The following is a 20,536-nucleotide window of genomic DNA, read 5'->3' on the forward strand; positions in this document are numbered from 1 at the left end:
CTTATTAGCCATGTTTAGTATACTGAATGGAGAAAGTCTATTACAGACAACATTCTAATGATACCCCAAATGCTACTCACAGCATTTAGGCTAACATTAGCATTTTGGATAATTTCAGCTTATACACTAATTTTAACATACTGAATGGTGCAAGTCCATGTTATTCAACATTCTTGTGATTCTCCACATGCTACTTTGGAGTTTTTTTTAGCTAAGCTTAGCATTGATGCTATTTTTTAGCATCAGAACGCTGGGTCCAAACCGACGGGCACACTTTGGCAGGCCCTGGTTAAATTTCTTCAGGAATTTTCTAGTTGTTGTCAATCTGTTGCTAAGAGATTAATGCGTTTTCTGGTAACCAAGTGCCACGAAGTAAACATCTGATTTTTACTTTTGCAAAATTTACTAACTGTAAATTTTTTGTATCTTGGCAGATAAACATTATTTCATAAGAGCTTATGTTTTAAAAACATTCTGTTACTAATTGGTGTTAAGAGATGAGCGTTTTTTGTCCTGGTAACAAACTGCCACGAAGTATAAATCAGAAGGTAGTGCATTAACATTAGCACAAACATTAGCAGTGCACTGCCCCCCACCCACATTAGCAGTAGCCTTTTTCCTAAAATAAAAGAAAAAGAAAAAAGAAAAAATAAAACAAATGGCTATTTAGCCATTTGTTTATTTATTAGCCATGTTTAGCACACTGAACGGAGAAAGTCAATGTATGACAACATGCTGGTTATAGCCCATATGCCACTGGCAGCATTAGGCTAACATTCGTATTTTAGCTAATTTTAGCTTATACACTAATTTTAACATACTCAATAGAGTAAGTCCATGTTGCTCAACATGCTTGTGACTCTCCACATGCTACTGAATACATTGTGGCTTATTTTAGCATTTATGCTAATTGTTAGCATCAGAACTTTGGCAGGCCCCTTTTAAATTTTTTCAGAAATTTTCTAGTTTTAATTATGATTACTTTATCTGGTGTACATTTTCAAAATGCCCATATGAAAAACCAATCGCGTTTTTGGAGTGTACATTTGCGAGTAGGATACTGAAAATAATTCAGAATAAAAACCTATAAATATATTGCAGTGATCTGGCTAATGAACATAAATGTGCTGTTTTCTGATTATGTAATGGAACAATACGGTGCAGGTCCCATTTTGCCGTTTCCCCTGTAACCCTCTGCCCTGTTTTATTTCCTCAACGCTTCATCTGTCGTTATGTAAGCACCGACACCACCAGGGGCCAGAGGGCCACATCTGCCAGAAGATGGCAGCATCGGACGCACGCAGAATGAAATAAATAACCAGCTCCTGTTGGGGAGATGGGTATATTTATTTATATATGTGTTTGCGGTGAGAAGAAGCAGGGGGGAAAAAAATCCCCACATAGAAGCGAAAACAAGCAGGCTGGAAGAGTGCGTGACACAGACGGAAGTTTGACCGGATTCAGCCGCGGGTAGAGGAGAGGGAACGCCGCGCCGCTGATCCAGGGCGTTGATGTTTGGACATACGGCCAACCGAGAGGCACCATCCAGCAGTGAGTGAGTGCAGCCCTCCATCCATCCTCACAGCCCGTGTTCTCTGTCCTAAAGACCAGACACTGGCGTAGACCAGTACCGTGGCTGTTTGGGGTACAGTAACAGGAAGTGGGGATTATGCCAGCAGTCATAACGGAGACGGTCCGCTTTAAACTCTGTAACCTACTTTAGTCTCGTTAATGATGCTGACATAAGAATGCGAAGGTCTGTTCTGTCCTTTAAGGTCAGTTTCTAGCGTTCATGTCGGATGATATAGAGCACATTTGGTCCAGACTGACAGGCTCGTCTGTAAACAGTCGTTAAAACCGGGGGAGCGCGAGCTGCAGTTGTGTCAGAGACACGTGCACGTGCACGCGCACACCCCGGGAGCCACCTGCACTTTAGCTCAGCTGAGTGAAGCTGACTCTTTAAGCTCCTCTAAAAGGGACATTAGGATAAAATGTCCAGATAATACGGCGGGAAGAGTCGGGAAGACTTTCCCAGGTTCCTAAACTGATCTGGAAATATTTCACTTTTATGGTATGAATGCAAATTTGTGGTAGTTTGGCCTCCAGAGATAGTATGTGGTGGTTTATTCAGCTAAATTTGTGGCATCTCAAATCAAAATACATCAGCAAACATTAATTACAGCTAGTTTTTTGTCCTGGCTTCGTCATATAAAGTTATTTATTATATTAAATTCTATTAAATAATCAGTTATGTCAAATGGAAGCACACATTGATGTCTGGTCTTGTTTTTCAACATGAACAGAAGCCGGTTTTCTAGCTAAAGAACAAGCTAGGACAACCCTGAGCTAGCCAAGCTTTGTATAACATAGTTCATAACCAAGGTAATTCAAACTGTTTTACATAATAAACACAAAAGGCCCCAAAACATTATGCTTAAGTAATAAAAAGTTGTAATCCAGACTAGATCTATGTTTTTAGTCAAAGGCAGCTCTAAACAAATGGATTTCTACCTCTGATTTAAGGAAACTCAGTGGTTCACCAGTTTTCTGCTGAAACACTTGAGTTTCAGCAGAAAGATGAAAAATCAATGAGTTTTTATAAAAACATAATGCTGCTTCTCCATGTTTGGTTTTGGGGATGCAGTGCAGACCTGAGAAAACCTGAGAGGTCTGGAAGGCTGATTCAACGACAATATATCTTTAACATATTTTGTTGCTAAACTATTGAGTGATTTATAAATAACACCAAGTCTTTTCTCCGAGCTACAGAGAGCCATTGGAAGGACTTCAGAAAAAGCAGTTGCCCCACTAACCCAGTAACTGATTCTGACCTTCCTGGCAACAACAGCTACCATCAAGTGTTTGTGCTGACTGGCAATTATTCCTACTCATCACTCTGAAGAAGTTTTGGCCCGCTCCTATTTACAAAATTGTTTCAAATCATCGGCTTTGAGCATTGACAATGTCATGTCTCCGCATTTCAATCAAATTGCAGTCTGGACTTTGACAAGGCCACTCCAAAATCTTCTCATTTTTTGAGCAATTCCGATCTTGCTGGTGTTGCTATGATCATTGTGTTGCTGAATAACTTAGGTGTGGATTCGTTCTCCTTCTTTCAGTAGACGGGTGCATTTCTGGAGTGGCGAAAGCCAACAGTTAGTCTAGAGAGGAGGGAAGCGGCTCCCTCACATCATAATGTCCTAGAAATGGAGAACATAATTACTTTTCTCAGGCAATTGGTTTCCTCCAAATTCTCTCTGGTGATGTGGCAGAAAAACAAGAGCATTGGATTAAAAACAGTAGTTAGCTCATGGCTTTAATACATTTCTAAGAAGCAAAATAGAATCTGTTGAAGCAAACCCAGAAATGTCACGCTGTGATTCACACAGAACTTCATCTTTTAAGCCTCCACTGCATCATTCTCAGCTCCAAAGCTGCAAACCCTGTGAGTCAGACCCGGCTGCTGGCGTTTGTACTTTATGTCGCGTTCCATGTCGCAGAGTCCATAACTTTCCCATGACAGCTAACAGGCTGCGTGAGCATCGCACAGATTTCATGTCCTCAGACCTCAGGCTGAAAATATAAGCTACATGAGGCAGAAATGTTCATATGTGCAGCAGAACTGTTATTGTCCTGCATAGTAAGCCAAAAATGGGACGATGTTCTAGTTTTTGTTAGCTTGTGTGTCTAAACATGCAGGTAAAAGTATCAGGTGAGATTGGCTTTTTTGAGCCGTCCGCCATGTTATAATGTTATTGTCTCATCACAAACACAACTGGAGTGTTGCTATGATTCTCTTATGCATGTTTTAGAAATCCTTTAATCTCCTGTGGCTACCATTCAGGTCTGCAAAACACCTGGGTGGGCCTAACCCTGCCTTCAAAGCCCAGCTCCTCCCCCACTCAGCTCCTTCAGACTAGTCAGCAGCAATTAGCAACACCTGCACCCCTGCTGAGCTCATTATAGGAGCTACTTCTCAGTGAAACTCTGGTAAAAATGTTGTGAAAGGGTTAATAGAGGAGCCATGTTGTCATAACTTATTGAATGCAGAGTTTCAGAAAGAGCAGGAGCTTCTTAAAGAGACAGAGGCCTTAAATTTCCAGGGATTGAATTACAAAGTCAGATTTCTTTTAAGCCTTGTTTGATATAAAAAAATTGCAAACATGTTAACAGTATTTGAAATGTTCTATATTTCATCATCTCACAGCCACAAACTTCAATGTATTTTCCTGGAAATTGTGAGATTTAGTGTGATGCACACAACTCTAGGTGGTCTATGATTGTGGAAGCAAAACAACACAAGTTTTTTTAAATTCCCTACAGAGAAAACCTACAAATTCAAACTGACATCTATATTCATTGCCCCTGAGTCATTAATGTGCATTATTTATTTCTGATTACTTCTGTCGGCTGCTTCTCAGATTAATGTTTTATTTTTGACCTGTTGATGGCTTGATTCCCTTTCTAATGCCGCCCTGAGCTACCGCCCATTTGGCTCAGATCAAAAGCCAATCCTTGTTGTCTAAGTCAAACAATAGTCCTGTGTGCAGTTTATCCATTTATTGGATATTCGTTCCCTTAATAAGGCCTTCGCAGTTCATTTCTTATTCCAAAGCTGTCATTTCAGATCAACGAAGCGGTCATAAATAATTAATAGCAAACACAGATTTGTCTGTGCATTGACACTACAGTTGCTCTACTTCACTGCTGAACCCATCAAGTCGATGACATAATGACCACTCCACCAGTGATTCTTCCTCTAGATCAGAGGGCTCAGTCCACATGTGTTGTTCTGTTTTTTTTTTAAATACGTGTCTTTTCTGTCTTTTGTTTTGACAGGACGACTGGTGGAAGGAATTCAAGCGAAGAGGAAGTCAGAAATCCAGCTGGAGTTGGCCTCAGCGCCACATTTATGAACATTTCAGTTTCCCTTTGTTCTTCTGGCCACCTAGGAGAGCCGGTGCAAGATTAAATACACACCCCGTCCACCGTGGATCATTGGAGCGCCGCTTAAATCTGCCCCCTCCCTCCTGCTCCCATGGACTGTATGGCAGAGTAAATTTTCCAAAGTAATTTCCTTATCTCTGCTCTGAGGAAGTGTTCCGATAAACTCAGAGCAGTTCATGTTTTCCCAAGGGGACTGAAACGAAGGGAACCTGCCTGGAACGGGTTCTCTCAGCAACTTTAGGAACTTTAAGGGCAAACTCTGGCCGCGGCGCACGGGATGGGGAACAAAAACGCTGTTCCACCCAGAGGTTCTGGAGGCGGGGTCACTGGGAAAGACGACGCAGCGTTGGTCAGCAGCGCTACAGGTAAAACACGGCCTCGTTGTTAACCGAGGGAGAGTTTTTTATGCTTCAAGGCTTCAAGGAATGCAGATTTCAATTTTATGTTTGAGTATTTAAAAAAAATATATATATATAAAAAATGGTGCAGAGCAGTTACAGGGTGAACTTAAAAATAACTCTTTAAATAACGGCCGAAGCAAATCTATGCCAAAAGAGATTTTGTTTTTGTTACCTAAACCATATTTTGGCAAAAAAAAAAAACAACTTAGGGAGGTAATAAAATTTTAGTTTTGGAAGAAGTTTAAATGCCAGATGTCATGAAGAAAACAGAGCAGAGGTTGTCACGGTAACTTCTACTAGTTTAAAATTTTCTTTGAACTGGAAGAGGGACCATGTCAAGACTATGTGTGTAGCACATTGGAGCAACAAGACAGTTCAAACTTTACACCAGAAAAAAAACACAATACAGTAACCAATTATGAGACAGTAAACTTTATATTTTGTTAAATGCCATCCTCAGAATATTCAAGTAAATATACATTAAATATATGGATCTGTGTACTAGGAAACAAAGGGAACTGTAAACGGTTTGGTTTTTAGCCACGATTTAAAAGGAACTTTGCAGTTGTCTGGAAGTCTATTCCAGATTTGTGGTGTGTAGAAGCTGAATGGTTCACTAATCTGTCCAACCCTGAGTGTCATTTTTGCCTTTAGTCCAGCTAAACAAAATTCCTTTAGAGCCACAAAACATACAAGACCCTTCGAAGCAAAATAGCTTTGAGGGGTTAAGCTATTTTGCTTTCTAAATGAAATACAAAAACAAATTTTTGTTTTGTTTTTATTTATTTTTTTATTTAAAATGTATTTTACTATGACAGGATCATTGCATTGCGTCTGCTTTCTCTAACGTCTGCTGCGCTGAGTTGCATTGAGCCCCAGAGGAGCGCCACACCCTGCTGGCCTGAGCTAACACTGAGCTAATAAAGCTAACGCTGTCATTTGATCTGATGCGCCAGATCAACTGTTCTCAGATTTCTCTAATCTGAGGGTTTTCTTTGATTTAACAGGCACAAATGCAACTTTTTTTGCAGATCTGATTTGACAAAAAATGGGAACAGCAGGTTTCTGACCCATCCAGTATGGATTCATTCCAGGGTTTGGTTTTTGATTTTCGTTTCTTTTGTTTTGTTTTGTTTCTAGGAGGCGTCGCCGCAGATGAAGCTCAGAGCCCCAGTCTGGAGCTGCTGGCCTCCCTGCAGGCCCTGGGAGAAAGTGACGACTACACTCTGCTGCCGCAATCCCTGCACCAGGTGTGTGTCCTCCCGTGGGCGTGTGCGGGTGTCTGTGTGTGTGTGTGTGCATGCGTGTGTGTGTGCCCATGTGTTTCAGAGAAACAGGGAGGAACATATTCTTCCGAATCCAGAGGGAATACAATGTGTCTTTATTTAGCCGGACAGAAAAAAGCCATTGTGTGTGTGTGTGTGTGTGTGTGTGTGTGTGGGTGCATCGGTGCATATGACTCGTCTGCTCTTGTAATTATGGGATGTTTATCTGTGTTAGTCATGCATACAAAATGTATATTTTCTTTGTTATTGAATACAACAGATGGCTTTTATTAAATCTGATTATTAGACATGAAATAAATGTAATAATCTGTGTTTTTATTCATGGACAATAACAGTAAAAACAGTACTGTAGCTTGTGCTGTCCACTGTGTGACATTTGTCTGCTGATGTACGGATCATCCAACAAATGTTGATAGTAAATTAAAACCCAGATATCCTGAGTAATTAAAAAAGCATTAAAAAAGTTTATTTAATGAGTGCAAAAAAGCTATCTGAACCACCCTGACTTTAACAACTGCTACAACGCCTTCCTAAAGTATTTGTTTCCACCCCTGAAACATTTCGTCCCGTTTGATCTACGAACCTCAGGGTTTTTATTTTTTTTTTATTGGGATTTTATGAGACAGATCAACACAAAGAAGTGTGTCGTAGTGAAGTTGGGCAAAAAATACGAAATAAAACAAATAGTCATGCAGTTTGTTTGCTTTATTTATGGAAATTGGAGTAAAGGAGGATGAATTCAAATGCACTCTACACTTCACAGATTTGTAACCGAAACATTAAATCCTCTTTCATCGTTATGCATTACTTTTTGTTGGTCTACACAAAATAAGAACCAAATGTAAAATCCATTGATGATTGTGGTTATAACAGGATGAAATATTGACATTTTAAGGGATATTAACAGGTATTCAAAGCGCTCTAGTTAATACAGAATGTAGTCAGGGTTTTTGTTGATTTTGTTTTTTTTTTTTTTTGCATACTCAGTTCAGACGACTATTTAATATGTTAAAATAAATATGTTCCAAGAGCAAAATACTTAAGAATTTTTTTTTCTTTTCCAGATTTTCAGAAAGTCAGCCAACGACACACCCATGAATATGTGAAATACTGTGAAATGTTGAGTCTATGTTTCCCTTTTTTTTTTGAACATTTCTGAATTATTAGAAGAAGGGGTGGATGGAAGTGTCAGTTTAAACAACAACATGGCTGTATGGTGTGTTTTAAAGGGGCAGTATCACATAAAATCAACTTTCCATCATGTTATATTGTTATTCCCTCACCAAAACATGCCTGGCCTGTTGCCTTGATGCGTTCATGCATTTTTGAAAAATCCTTGAAATCTTTTATAGCGACCATTCAAGGATGTAGCTCAGTTCAGCTCCTTCAGACTAGCCAGCAGCAATTAGCAAACACCTGGTAGAACTGTTCACCTGCTGAGCTCATTGTAGGAGCTACTTCTCAGTGCAACACAGGTAAAAGCGTTGTTAAAGGGTTAAAAGAAAAGGATGACTTCCTGAAGGCAGAGTTTCAGAAAGAGCAGGAGCTTCTTAAAGAGACAGAGTCCTTAAATTACAAACTCAAAGTTCTTTTAAGTTGTATTTGATAATACAGCATTCTTAAATTAACATATTACTTGATTGCGCTATAAAATGATACAGTGGGACTAGAAAACACAGAATACTGCCCCTTTAAAGTGTTGAGCTGGTCATGTGGATAAAGGTAAAAGTATTCAGATGGGGGGGGAAAATCCCACAGAGACGTTTTAATCTGGACCATAAGCAGATTCATGTGACTCTCTGTCTCTCTCTCAGGTTGTCTCGCATGCTCTGCTTTGCACAGATTTGATCAGTATCTTTAAAAGGATTAGACGAAGTTCAAGCAAAAACAGCTGGAGAACCTAAATCCAACTCAACCAGCTTCAACTCAAAATATAGTTGAAGCTTTAACGTTAAATGATCACGCTCTGGACTGACACGGTGATCTGTCTGTGAATAATTTCTCTCTCACGTTTTTTTTTCTTTCAGATTGCAGAGACCTACTCACTGAGGCAGGACCGTATCCTTTAAGCTGCATCATGACCTCATATGTCGTAGTAATGCACTGTGACACCTCTTTTCTTTTCTTTTCTTTTTTTTTCCTTCAACCGAATCACGACCGATCCGCCCGGCGTGTGAAACGCTGCAGACGCAGAAGTGTGATATCCAGAAAGAAGCAGGGATTTACCAAAGAGTAAATTATTAATAAATATGAAACATGAGCGAGCCAGAAGAGCTGCTGCTGTCGTCCTTCATCTCTTTCAATCGTATCTTTGTCCGTCTCTTTTTTTTTTTTTTTTTGCCTCGCACGCTCTGGGTGTTTCCCCTCACTTTTGGCTTGCAGTTGTAGTTTTCCCCCTTACGCTGTTTGTGCTGTTGCCCCGGTAACAGCTGTCAGCCTGTTTTTCTGCGACGCGGTGTCGTGTTTACGGGTTTGTGCGTGAGGAGGCAGAGAGAGGAGGTAACCTATAGGGGGAGAGAGATGATCCACGATTCAGAGAGAGAAACATCTCAAGACGCAGTGCAGGGTTTCGGTGGAGAACGTTTACCGTTTATAAAAATGTTTTATTAGACGACTCAAATTGGCTGACGTTAGGCTTAAAATCATTTTTTACCAAAGCATTTGTTTGGCCTATTCTTCTTCTTTTTTTTTAAATTGAGAAAACATCTTTGCTTACAAGTACAAAGAAAAATTAAGAAACAGAACACAAAATATGAAAATATAAAAAAAAATGCCAGGGCTGCTGGATTCTACAGTAATTATATTGGTACAAAAACAAAAAAGCAGAAAGCAGATATAATTACAGACATTACGAATAAAAAATATTCGTTGACCGATAACGTTCAAATGTGTTTAGAGTTTCTTTTGTTTGTACTCTTGGAAATAGTGGATAAATCTAGTTCAATTTCCTTAACAAAAATTGTAAAATAAAGAAAAACAAGGTCAACATGACAAGAATTTACACTTGTGAATATGAAATTTGCCAAATATCATTATTAGATTAATTGCCAGTCTTCTGCCAGCATTAGTATTCTTACCATGAAAACCAAAAATAACATGCCCACACCTTGATATAGTATCAAAATTATAAATGATTAAGTTATTACTTTGTTTCCAAAATCTCCCTGTGATGTGAGAATTCCAGAATAAATGACAAATTGTTTCTGGATTCTCTTGGCAAAACTTACAGTTGGTGTTTATTGTTCTAGTATATTTCATCATGTATTGATTAGTAACAGTTTAAATCAAGACATCTCTCGTTTTGTTGCCTATCAAAAGTTTGTTCGGCGTTTTCTACAGCAGTGTTTTTCAAAGTGGCTGACCACCAGGGGGCGCTGCGGGGGCCTCAGCAAGTCAGAGGGAAGATGAGAGAAAAAAAACGTTTTTAAGTTTTTTATCTTAAAAAATTACAAACTAAAAGTTTTTCAAGTAACACGTGTTTATGGCAAACTCTCATAGCTACAATCTAGTGAATGCAAATAGATAAGAAAAACAATTACATCATTTACCGTCGTTAACCAGATACTTCCTGTTTCTTTCTATGATCAAAGGTTTATTGTTATGAGACGATTATGTTATCATTCTGTTTGTACATGCAGGTTTTAGTAGTTAGCGAGCTGAAGCTTACCTAAAACAAAGATGGAGTGTAGCTGAATGCCAATGTGTGTGTGTGTGTGTGTGTTTGTGTGTAGCTCTTTCTTTAACTGGTGCTCTATCAGACCAGTGGGCCGTTCAGTTCCTACGGTTGGAGAAACTCTACCATGAACGCCTGCTCTCTAATCTCACAACCCTGCAGGAGAAATGGGGTACTGCATGGATCTGCTGGTTTCCAAATTGTAGTTTCTTCTTTAAAAAAAACAAAATACAGTGTTTTCATTAGAAAAACATTAAAGTGACATTTCATCTGCACTTTTCAGAGAGTGAGTTTAATGAGGAGGAGGACGGTGAGAGCCGGGTGCCTCCGGAAGAGGACAGCGTCAGCCGGAAACACATTGAGAAGCTGAGCCACATCTGCAGGACACACCACCGGTAAACATGTGGAGCCTTCAGGAAACCTTTAGCATCAACGCTGCTTTTACGTAATCAACTGCTACCCGCGTTCTCTATGAGGGTCCACCTGAGGAAACAAGAAGACCAACAAAGTAAAAAAGTAGCGACGTGCGATATATGGGCATCTGCATCCGTATCGGACGATATTTGTCATTTTTTTAACGTATCGGTATTGGTTCAATGACTACAACAATAACCGACTGATCTGTATTTCCATCTTGCTGTTGTTTGTGTTTGTATTTCAGGAAGAGGAAACGCATAATATATATACAATATCAGTAAATATTGGTTATCGGACCGTCCTTCCTTTAATATACCGATATCAGCCCAAATTATCATATCGGATGATCCCCAATTCCAAATATGAAAGTGTGGCCTTTTGTGTTTCATAATCTTGTATGGCAGAATTATTTAGTCCAAGTTTCAAATTTGAAGGTGATCAAAACTTACTAAAAATGCCAGATAGCTTGTTAATTAAATATAAATAAATTCTAGGAATCCTGAATCAGATACAGACGTTGCCAACTTACAATGTCTAGACCAGGGGTGTCCAAACTTTTTGCAAAGAGGGCCAGATTTGATCAAGTGAAGATGCCCGGGGGCCAATAGTTTGTTCGGACATTTTTTGATTTTTTTTTTTTTACCCCTCCAGGGGGTCTTTTGTGGGCTCTAGTGTCCCTTATGTGACAGCAGGCTGACAGGAAACAGGGAAGGAGAGGGGGGAAGACATGCGGCAAATGTCATCGGGTCCGGGAATCGAACCTGCGACGGCCGCAGGCAAATACAGGTCGCCCTACGCCACCACGGCACGCCCTGGACATTTTTTAACTACAAAAGTTTCATGCAAACACACAATTTTCATTGTCACAATTATCTTTATTTTTCAAATGACAAAAAAGACAAATATAAGCCACTCAGGCAAATGAGAACAACTCTAAAAACACAAATTCTGCCTTTCTTTCATATCTGGAGAGTCAGATAACATTGAACAAACTGTATGAAATACCTTAAATTTAAATGAGTTTAAAAATATCTTTGCCTTAAGAACATTTTAAACAGGAGTTATAAGTAATGCAAAATTGTCTGTTATTATTAAATCTTAAAACAAGTGAATTTTGCTCGTCATTTACTATATCTACAGGTTCATAACCAAATCTTACTCAAGAGTTTAATAAAAATAAGTGCCATAAATCCAGGTGCATAAATGTTCTTTTGGCTCTTCACTGCTGATAGTGACAGACGTTGCCGTTCAAAACACTCAGTTTCATGTCCTCAACTCTCAGTGCCACACTGTTACTGCCAGGCAAACATTTTTCTCAAATTCTTGCTTCTTCTCAGGGCAAAATGTTCTCCACCATTTTCATAACACAGTTTTGATAAATGTATCTTCAGTAAAAGGTTTGCCATGTTTAGCTATTAACATTAACATCGTAGCTTGCTTTGGTGGTATTTTCTTTTGACTCACAGGCCCGCGTGAAGAATCGCTGTTGTGATGCCAGTGCAGCTTGGAGCTGCTTCACTTTTTCAGCACGGTCACTTCCTGTTAGCTTGTCGTATGTGTTAGCATGTTTAGTCTGGTAGTGTCTCTTTACGTTGAAATCCTTAAACAAAGCAACCGTCTCACAAATTAGACAAGCACAATTGGCTTGATTTTCAGAAAAGAAGTATTGTAATTCCCATCTCTCTTGAAAGCGGCGGCCCTCACTGTAAACTCGTTTTCTTTGCAGTGGCCATGGCAGAAATGAACGGAGAGCGGTTCGCTGCACGGAGGCAGAGACTGATAGTATTAAAGTGGTGCTGCCACCATTTGGTGAAAGGAGGAATTACAGTTTCAAGTTTTATGATTTATTTATTCTGTTTCACAGTGCAGGCGGGCCATAAATAATACATTATAAAACCGAAGCTGCAGGCCGTATGAAATCTGACCGCGGGCCGTGATTGGCCCCCGGGCCGGACTTTGGACATGCCTGGTCTAGACTGTGGAGTCCACACTCTGCTGCTTGGAAATGCTTGGAAGCTTTTTTATTTTTTTTACCCCTCCAGGGGGTCTTTTGTGGGCTCTAGTGTCCCTTATATGATAGCAGGCTGACAGGAAACAGGGAAGGAGAGGGAGGAAGACATGCGGCAAATATTGTCGGGTCCGGGAGTCGAACCCGCGTCGAGGACTCAAGGCCTCCAAATACGGGTCGCGCTAACCCCTACGCCACCACGGCACGCCCTTGGAAGCTTTTTTAAATTATAATTGCGTGTGCCGCCCGGAACAAGGCGGCGCCCGGAGCAAAGAGCCACACCGCCTAGAGCAGAGAACCTTCCTGGCCAGAGCAGGAAATGTCATTTCCTCTGGACTCAGACAGACGCTGCATGTCTGGATGCTGCTGCTGCTCCATGTTGCTCTGACACACAAACAGATGTTGTCTTGTTGATTATTTTATAAGTTCCATAGCAAACTGTCTGATTTCCCCCCCTCTTCTTGTTTTTCTACCATGTCTCTGTGTCTCTGTGGCGTCTCTCAGACCGTCCTTCAGCCCGGACCAGGTCAGACATGACAAACCGTTCTCTGTTGATGAATTTGTAACTCTTTTTTTTGTTTTTTTCTCTTTGTGGAACCAATTTGTCTTTTATGTTCCTCCAACAGAAAAACCTGAACGCAGCGTTTATAGACACTCAGATTGGGACGGAAACTCTGCAGTCTCATCATGGCAAAGGTAAGAATGGACTGACGGTCACAGCTTAATCCAGGTCAGCTCAGAAGGGAATTATGATGATATGATGGAGTTTTATAGCCACTGTAGATAAGAGTAGATAACAGAAATAATGGACCACAGGAGTTTTGACATTAATTTCACATTTTTCTAAATACAACATTGTAAATACTGTAAAAAAAAGATGTAATTTGTCCCTTTTTTTTCAGCCTCCTAAGTAACTTCCAGATAAGATGGACAGTTGAGCAGTCATAAACTCTGCCTCAGTCTTTTATTTATTTACATATGTATTAGTTATTTTATCATTTTATAAATCATTTGCTTGCATAACATTGTGACTTTTTTTTAAAGAATCTGTTAATGCGCAGGTGCTTAACGTCTGTGTGCTTTGATATAAATTTACTTGAAAATCTTTATAAAGCGTAAAAAAAAAAAAAAAAGTAATTTGTGAGAAAAACATAGAATATTTTGTAGGGATTGCCCATCTGCGTGCTTTCCGGATTGTAGATGCTACGTCAGTTCAAAGGTTAAACATTTTTCGCGTTCTTGCACGAATTACGTGCCGTCGCCTCGTCGCACAAGTTCCATAGGACACGACTGGAGAGGAACGTTTCTAAATGAAATAAATGAATAAAACAAAATGGCTTCCTTTAAGCCTTCCTAAATAAATGAACACAAAAAAACTGAGAATCTTCTGACATGTTTGGTTCGGGACAATAAAACGTTATTTTTAAGCGTTATTTTTGAAACAGTGGCGTTTTTCGATACGGGCTATATGGGCGGTTGCCCAGGGCGGCATCAGAAAGGGGCGTGGCAGTCTGACTTTTTATGTTAAAGTAATGTCTTCGTCCTCTCTGAGCGACCTTTCAGCCCATGTTGGTATGTGACTCACTTCACTGAGAATAATGACACCGTCTTACCAGGCTTCAGCCAGCGTCCTCACAAGGACTTTTGCTTCTGTTCTGGGGTTGTCACGCTTATTTTCACACCAGAATACGTCCATGTTCTCTGAGACAGAGAAATCATTGTTATGCCTGATGAAGGCTGGACATTTCCATAGCGATTCTGCTATACCGAAGGATGAACAAGACTTCTGGAGGTCCCAAATTTGATCTCAACCTCTCAAAGATTTTTGGCATTTAGTAAATTCGAATGATTTGGTAACCCAAACTGACCTAATAGAGGAAAAGTTTAGTAAATTAGGCTACATGAAGTTTGATTTATTAAAAAAAAATGAGATTCTCTTCTGCGTTTTTCTGTCTCTCTTCAGCCAACAAGCCTGAGAACACCCAGAGCATGATCTCCCAGTCAGACTTTTCCTCACTACAGAGGGAGGAAGAGGAAGAGCGGCAGGACGAAGGGGAAGAGGCCCTCAAGGAAGGGCAGGAAGTGGAAGCAGAGGAGCAGGAAGTGGAAGCAGAGGAGCATGCGGCGCACGGCGAGGACACACCGGAGGAAGAGGAGGTGAAGGTGGAGTGGCCGGCCGGAGTAGCGCAGGCGTCGGACAAAGACCTGGCCAAACTCTCCATCGCTGAAGGCGTAAGAGTTCACTTTGTCACCTGCTACGTCTGATAAATGTGACTTAATGTTGAGATAAATGTTCCAGATGCAACAATCCACAAACCCTAAACGCCCTCATGACATTTTTCCTCTCCGTTTTCCTCCAGTCAGTCAGTCTCTGTCTTCCTGTTCTCTGGTTAACTGGAAACCCCAAACCGTCCTGACCTGACTTTTGTTTCCCCTCACGCTCCCATGAATGTTTTCCCTGGTTCCTCTGTGAGCTCATCCCCCCGGCCTCCGCCTGGGTTGGCCGCCGTGAGCCGACACATGGCGTCCAGGCGACTGGGAGTGGTTTTCCTCTGAGGCGAAGTCAGAGCTGTTCCAGCCTGATGGGTTCAAGATCACGGCTGTTGTGTAATTCATATCAGGCTTGAGAAGACCCTTCTCATCAATGCAAAAAAACACAACACCGAGTCATTTTTAGTCCAGTTTCTAGTGGAAACATCTCTGTACACTTGAAATAGGAAAACACTAACTTACAAGTAACTGTTCAATGAGAAATATTAGCTTGTTTTAAGTCAATTATTCCTTAATATTTATTTTAAAAAGTACTAGTTCCATTGGCAGATCATTTCACTCTTAGTACATTTTCCCCATGTTATAAAAATTAAAACATGATAGCATTAGCCTATCTTTTGCTAATGCTATCCTAGCATTGACTTAGCATCAGCCTATCCTAGCTACTGCTAGCATTGGCCCACAATAGGCCAGTATTAGCATAAGATAGAATAGCTAACGCATTGCCTTAAAAAGTAATGGTAGCCTATCCATGCTAATGACCAGCAGAAACAGACAATCCAGGGAGCAACCAGCCTTGTCATGCTAGCCACTAGCCTCTCAAAGCTAACACTTTGTACTAATCTTCGTCTTATTTGCCAGTGCTGGTTGCTAAGTTACTGCTGTTGGCCTGTCATTAATCAGATTAGTATCTGGTTTTAGAACGAATATAGCTTCCTGTGACCAGGAGCTACCACTGGGTTAGCGACAGCCTTCATTTTGGCGCTAAAACCGCATGGTGCCCATTTGACTCAGGGAAGTCCACGTTCGACTCGGTCACTGTAACGTACTGCAACTCAAAACAATTCCAGATCATCACCCTGCCACTACCGTAGAGTGACGGTGGGGTTGGCTCTCCAAACATCCCACGACTTTCTCTAGTGAATCATTTTGGACTCTGGTAAAGATCAGACCTCCTCCCACTTTTCCTTTAAGAAAAAGGAAGCATTTTATTAATATATTGATTTATTACTTTTAACATTTAGTTCGCTTTATGTCTTCTCAACACCACACCTTAATGAAATGATAATAAAATAAGAAACTCTCATGAAGGGAGTGATCCAATCAGACTCGAAATAACCTGGTCATTAACAAGACAGATGGATTTATGGTCTGGTTGATAAGCTGAGCTTTTAGCTTTGGGCTGTGTCCATTTGGGTCCAAGTTGCCACGCGGATCTGAACAAAGGTCAGGTCTTACACTCTGATAAAGCGTCTGCTGACTGGCTGCCGATCACTGTGATATTTACCCTCCGGCTGACACACTGACCTCACGGATTAACTGATGCACTCGCAATCGCGGAAAATGGGGGCAGAAATCTCAACAGACGGCCCGGTTTTGGCGGTTTGTTTCCAGTGGATTGTTTGTCCTGTTTAAGAGCTGATCGCTGTAACAGGCAGGGGTCAAAGCCCTGCTTGTGATCTTTGCTATCTGACCTCTGTTCTGCTATTTGTGTTGCTGTGAAGAGTTCAAGAGTTAGAAGAGAAATGACGTGTACGTCTCCTTCAGAGCTCCTCCCCGGACGGCCTGGTGTCCATCCTGAAGAGGAGGCGAGCCTCGCTGGACGGACTTCCTCCCCCGAGCCCCGCCACCACCGCCGACAAACAGACGTCCAAACGCAAAGTTCGCTTCAGCGAACCAGAGGACGGCGTAGACCAAGGTGCGGCACGACAAACCGGAACTGAAGATCTCCACGCCACCTCTGGTCTCTAACTTTTGTGTTTTCCTCGTAGATGACGTCGGAGGAGACTCCTGTCTCATCCTGCTGCTGCTGTGTCTGGTCACCGTGGTGATCAGCATAGGCGGGACTGCGTTCTACTGCACTCTGGTGGACACTTACTCCAACATCTGCACCGACTTCGCTCAGAACGTCGACTTCTACGTCACGAACGCGCGGGGTTTCCTGGAAGGCCTCGGACAGTGGCTCCCCCTGCAGACTTAGGGCCAGCCGGGATTCAAGGCTCTCTGGGCGTGATGGAAAAGACTTCTGGTTGCCGGCGGCGACAGGAAAACCTGGCTGGACCTCCGGAAACAGCGTCAACCCCCGCTGCTGCTGTTTTGCAGAGTCTGAATCTCACTGTTTACTGGACATGTACGTACACAGTGCCTTGTAGAAGTATTCACAACCGTGAACTTTTCCAGGCTTTTATTGTGTTATAGCTGCTAGCTTCAGAGACGTTTAATGTTAATGTGACGAACTTCAGCATAGTGAATAATTGTAAGGTAGAAGAAAAATGAAACATTATTTGTAAAAGTATGTCTATCTAGTTTGTAGTGCAAATATCTTTATACACTTAAAATAAGACAAAAATAACTTACAAGTAACTTTTCACCAAGACATAAAAATGTGTTTTGAGTCAATAAATCCTTAATATTGATTAGAAATTAGTTTCAATGGCAGAATATTTTACTTAAAGCATGGGAAAAATGTCTTGTTATAAGTGAAGTAATCTGCCAACAGTTTTTTTTTCAGTCAATATTAAGGAATTATTGACTGAAAAGTTACTTGTAGAAGCTTTTTTTCTCTTCTTAAGTGTTCTAAGATATTTGCACCAGAAACTATAAAAAAAAAAATACTTGGTAAGATTTTGTGTTTTTGTTGTGTTCAAGTCATTTGGCAAGGAATTTTGCTTACGTCTGATGGTACCTGTGACTTTTTGTCACTCTCCACGTCGATCCCAAACTGTAACCTGACATCAGATAAGTCTGAGGCAACAGAGGAGTAGAAGTGAGAAACACTGCCACCTGCAGGTTGGAGTTAGCATCGCTTAAATCTGATGTTTTTGACCATTTTTGCAGAAAATTTGCCAAAAACTCAAAATTACGAGTTAGCACAAAGAAGTGTGGGAGAATTTGTTGATTTTTCGTAAAATCACAAACTCTGCTTTGATTTGATTGATAAAATAATCTTGAACAACTGCTATCTTGAAGCTTCTATTCTTCTGTTCCTCTGGAGTTCAGAGGGCCACATATAAAGCTACAGCGGGCCGGATTTGGCCCCTGAGCCTTGAGTGTGACTCCTGTGGTTTATGTCATTTTCCTGCTGGAAGGTGACCTTCCACTGCAAGTCTTTTCCAGCCTCTAACAGATGGCAAGATTTCCCTCCGTCCATCTTGCTTAAAATAAATCACTCCCTTAGCATGATACCGCCGCCACCACGTTGTGGCATGTGGTTGGCGTGTTCATGGAGATGTGCAATGTTAGTTCTTCTTAGATTAATTTCGACTTCATCTCATCAGACCATGTTTTCCCACGTCTTTCTTCTTGTCACTAGAAACAAAAGACAGACCAAATTCTGCTGAATCCAAATGCACGCTGCACTCTTCATTTGTATTTTTTTCTTGTTAAAAAAACCGTTTGTAAACATTTGTAAAAAAAAAAAAAAATTTCTTCCACTTAACAATCGCATACCGATGTGTAGGCCTGTCACGTACGTAACTAACAAAATGCGTTGAGATTCGTTGTTCTGGGACAAAATGCTGGGAAAGTTTCACGGTTAGCTTTTGCGAGGCACTGGAACTTGAATCGGTGCGCCATCTGTCCAAACCGACCACTTCACCTCAGAAGAGAAACATTTTAATGCACCGGTGTTGTAAATATTCCGCAACCAGGTTACGGACGGCCTCAGCTGTATGTACATGACAGCAGAAGTCTTGTCTTTTCACCACATACTTGCAGTAACTGTGTGACTTTAGCTTTAAATGTTTTCTCAGAGAAGCTGCTTTGACGATTTCTCAGTCATTTTTAAAGGTTTATTATTTCTCCCACCAGATTTGCTCGCTTTTGTGTAATTTTGATTTTTTTGCCTGCCTCTCTCTCTGGATCATTTCCACCTTTTCTAAATGAGAAAAGAAAGGAAAGCTGCAGATTCTGTTCTTTTGGATCAACTCTGACAGCAGCTACAGTTTTCTAAAAAACTTCAGAACTCCACGCTTCCCTCATCAAAGGCGTTTAGTTCTGACTTTACTCCTAAAATCACAATCTGCCCAGTTTATTTTGCTATAGGTATAGAAAATACAGTACAAAATTATTCACCCCTTTAAATTTTTCCACATTTCATTTCTTTTTTCCCCCCATTCTTCTTTGCAAAATTGCTCAACTCAGTCAGCCTGGAAAGAATATGTAATGTTGGTTTTCACTTTGACTAGGTCATCCTAACGTATGAAGCTTTTACCTTGTAATCAACTCTGATGCTGAAGAAAACAAAACATTCCCCCAGCATGATGCTGCCTCTACCATGTCTCACAGTGGGAGTGGCTCTTATTTTCAAAAACCATGCATATTTATCTTTTCACTTCATAAAAATGCACTGCTGAGTGTTCGTCGTACAGAATCCCCGACAGCACACTGAGGTTTGGGTTTGCAGAGACGCTGCCTTCGCCACTGGTGGCCTGCACCAATCAGACGTGGAGATTCTGTGTTATTATTTCATGTTTTCATGTTCATCATGCAGCTAGGCCTGCAGCAGCAGTAATGATCACATATGAAACAAGAACCTAACTTGGCACAGACGTTCCTGTGGGGTTTGCTTTTCTTGAAAGAAAAAAAAATAATAAAGTTAGCCACTGAGAAAGTCTACATGGCAGCCATTTTTAAGATGGTCACCAGGGTTGTAAGTACTATAAAATGGTCAAAAATGGCGGCCATCTTGTTAATGACCGTCATCCTGAAATTCACGTGACTAACGGGAAATATGAGAAACACGCCACCTTGAGGGGTGAGCATATAACTTTCTAATCTTGATTCCAAACTTGCAAAGATTTTTTTTATAGCAATATGCTACACTACTGTCAGATAACTTGACAGACATGCATTTCATTAAAATGAATTCAACCTTGACTTCTGCGCTTACAAAATTCAGATTTGTGTAAAGTAAGATACTTGATTTTTGTGTTGTTCTTGTATATTTCTGTCTGATCATGTCCGTTATGATATAGTATGGACACTGGGTTTTCATCTCGTTTTTTTTAAATAGTGTTTTTATAAAAAAATGTCCTGGTTTAAGACAGCACATCACTTTAAATGTAAAGCATTAAAACAAATATGTGTTTAGTAGGTGTGTGTGTGTGTGTGTTCATCACCTAAGTGCATATTCTCCACAATTTCCAACAAATTAAGACGTTCATTTGGTGTAATTCACAGAATTGGCCACACGAGGGCACTGCACTCCATAGATTCTACTGAGTGCATTCAAGGTACCAAATGAAGTTGGATCAGATTTAGTGTAAATCCTAAAATATTCCCCCCCTCTAATCAAAGTCAATCGCCTACATAA

The 20,536-nt window shown here is 40.7% G+C and overlaps 1 protein-coding gene and 1 long non-coding RNA gene across 5 annotated transcripts; one reads left to right on the top strand and one right to left on the bottom strand.

Annotated features, from left to right (window-relative positions):
- The first annotated feature begins 1,283 nt into the window (after nucleotides 1–1,283).
- cnstb (consortin, connexin sorting protein b) lies at nucleotides 1,284–20,316 on the top strand. 4 transcript variants are annotated; one of them, XM_028040650.1, is made up of 12 exons: nucleotides 1,284–1,555; nucleotides 4,840–5,045; nucleotides 5,137–5,312; nucleotides 6,489–6,598; nucleotides 8,662–8,692; nucleotides 10,393–10,479; nucleotides 10,591–10,702; nucleotides 13,237–13,258; nucleotides 13,359–13,428; nucleotides 14,696–14,964; nucleotides 16,771–16,921; nucleotides 16,995–20,316. In XM_028040650.1, the coding sequence occupies exons 3-12, from the start codon at nucleotides 5,225–5,227 to the stop codon at nucleotides 17,201–17,203; spliced, it is 1,149 nt and encodes a 382-aa protein (XP_027896451.1). In that variant the 5' UTR covers nucleotides 1,284–1,555; nucleotides 4,840–5,045; nucleotides 5,137–5,224; the 3' UTR covers nucleotides 17,204–20,316. The 4 variants fall into 4 exon arrangements, with proteins under 4 accessions (XP_027896451.1, XP_027896450.1, XP_027896452.1 ...); XM_028040649.1 differs by having other exon boundaries at nucleotides 4,840–5,312; XM_028040651.1 differs by having other exon boundaries at nucleotides 1,284–1,551; nucleotides 4,840–5,312.
- LOC114158787 (uncharacterized) lies at nucleotides 1,329–1,911 on the bottom strand. Its single transcript, XR_003598474.1, has 2 exons — nucleotides 1,719–1,911; nucleotides 1,329–1,636 (listed from the first exon to the last, which is right to left on the bottom strand). It is a non-coding gene; the product is annotated as an uncharacterized LOC114158787 (long non-coding RNA).
- Nucleotides 20,317–20,536: the final 220 nt, after the last annotated feature.

The sequence above is a fragment of the Xiphophorus couchianus genome, chromosome 15 (assembly GCF_001444195.1).
Source record: "Xiphophorus couchianus chromosome 15, X_couchianus-1.0, whole genome shotgun sequence".
NCBI classification, from domain to species: Eukaryota; Metazoa; Chordata; class Actinopteri; order Cyprinodontiformes; family Poeciliidae; genus Xiphophorus; species Xiphophorus couchianus.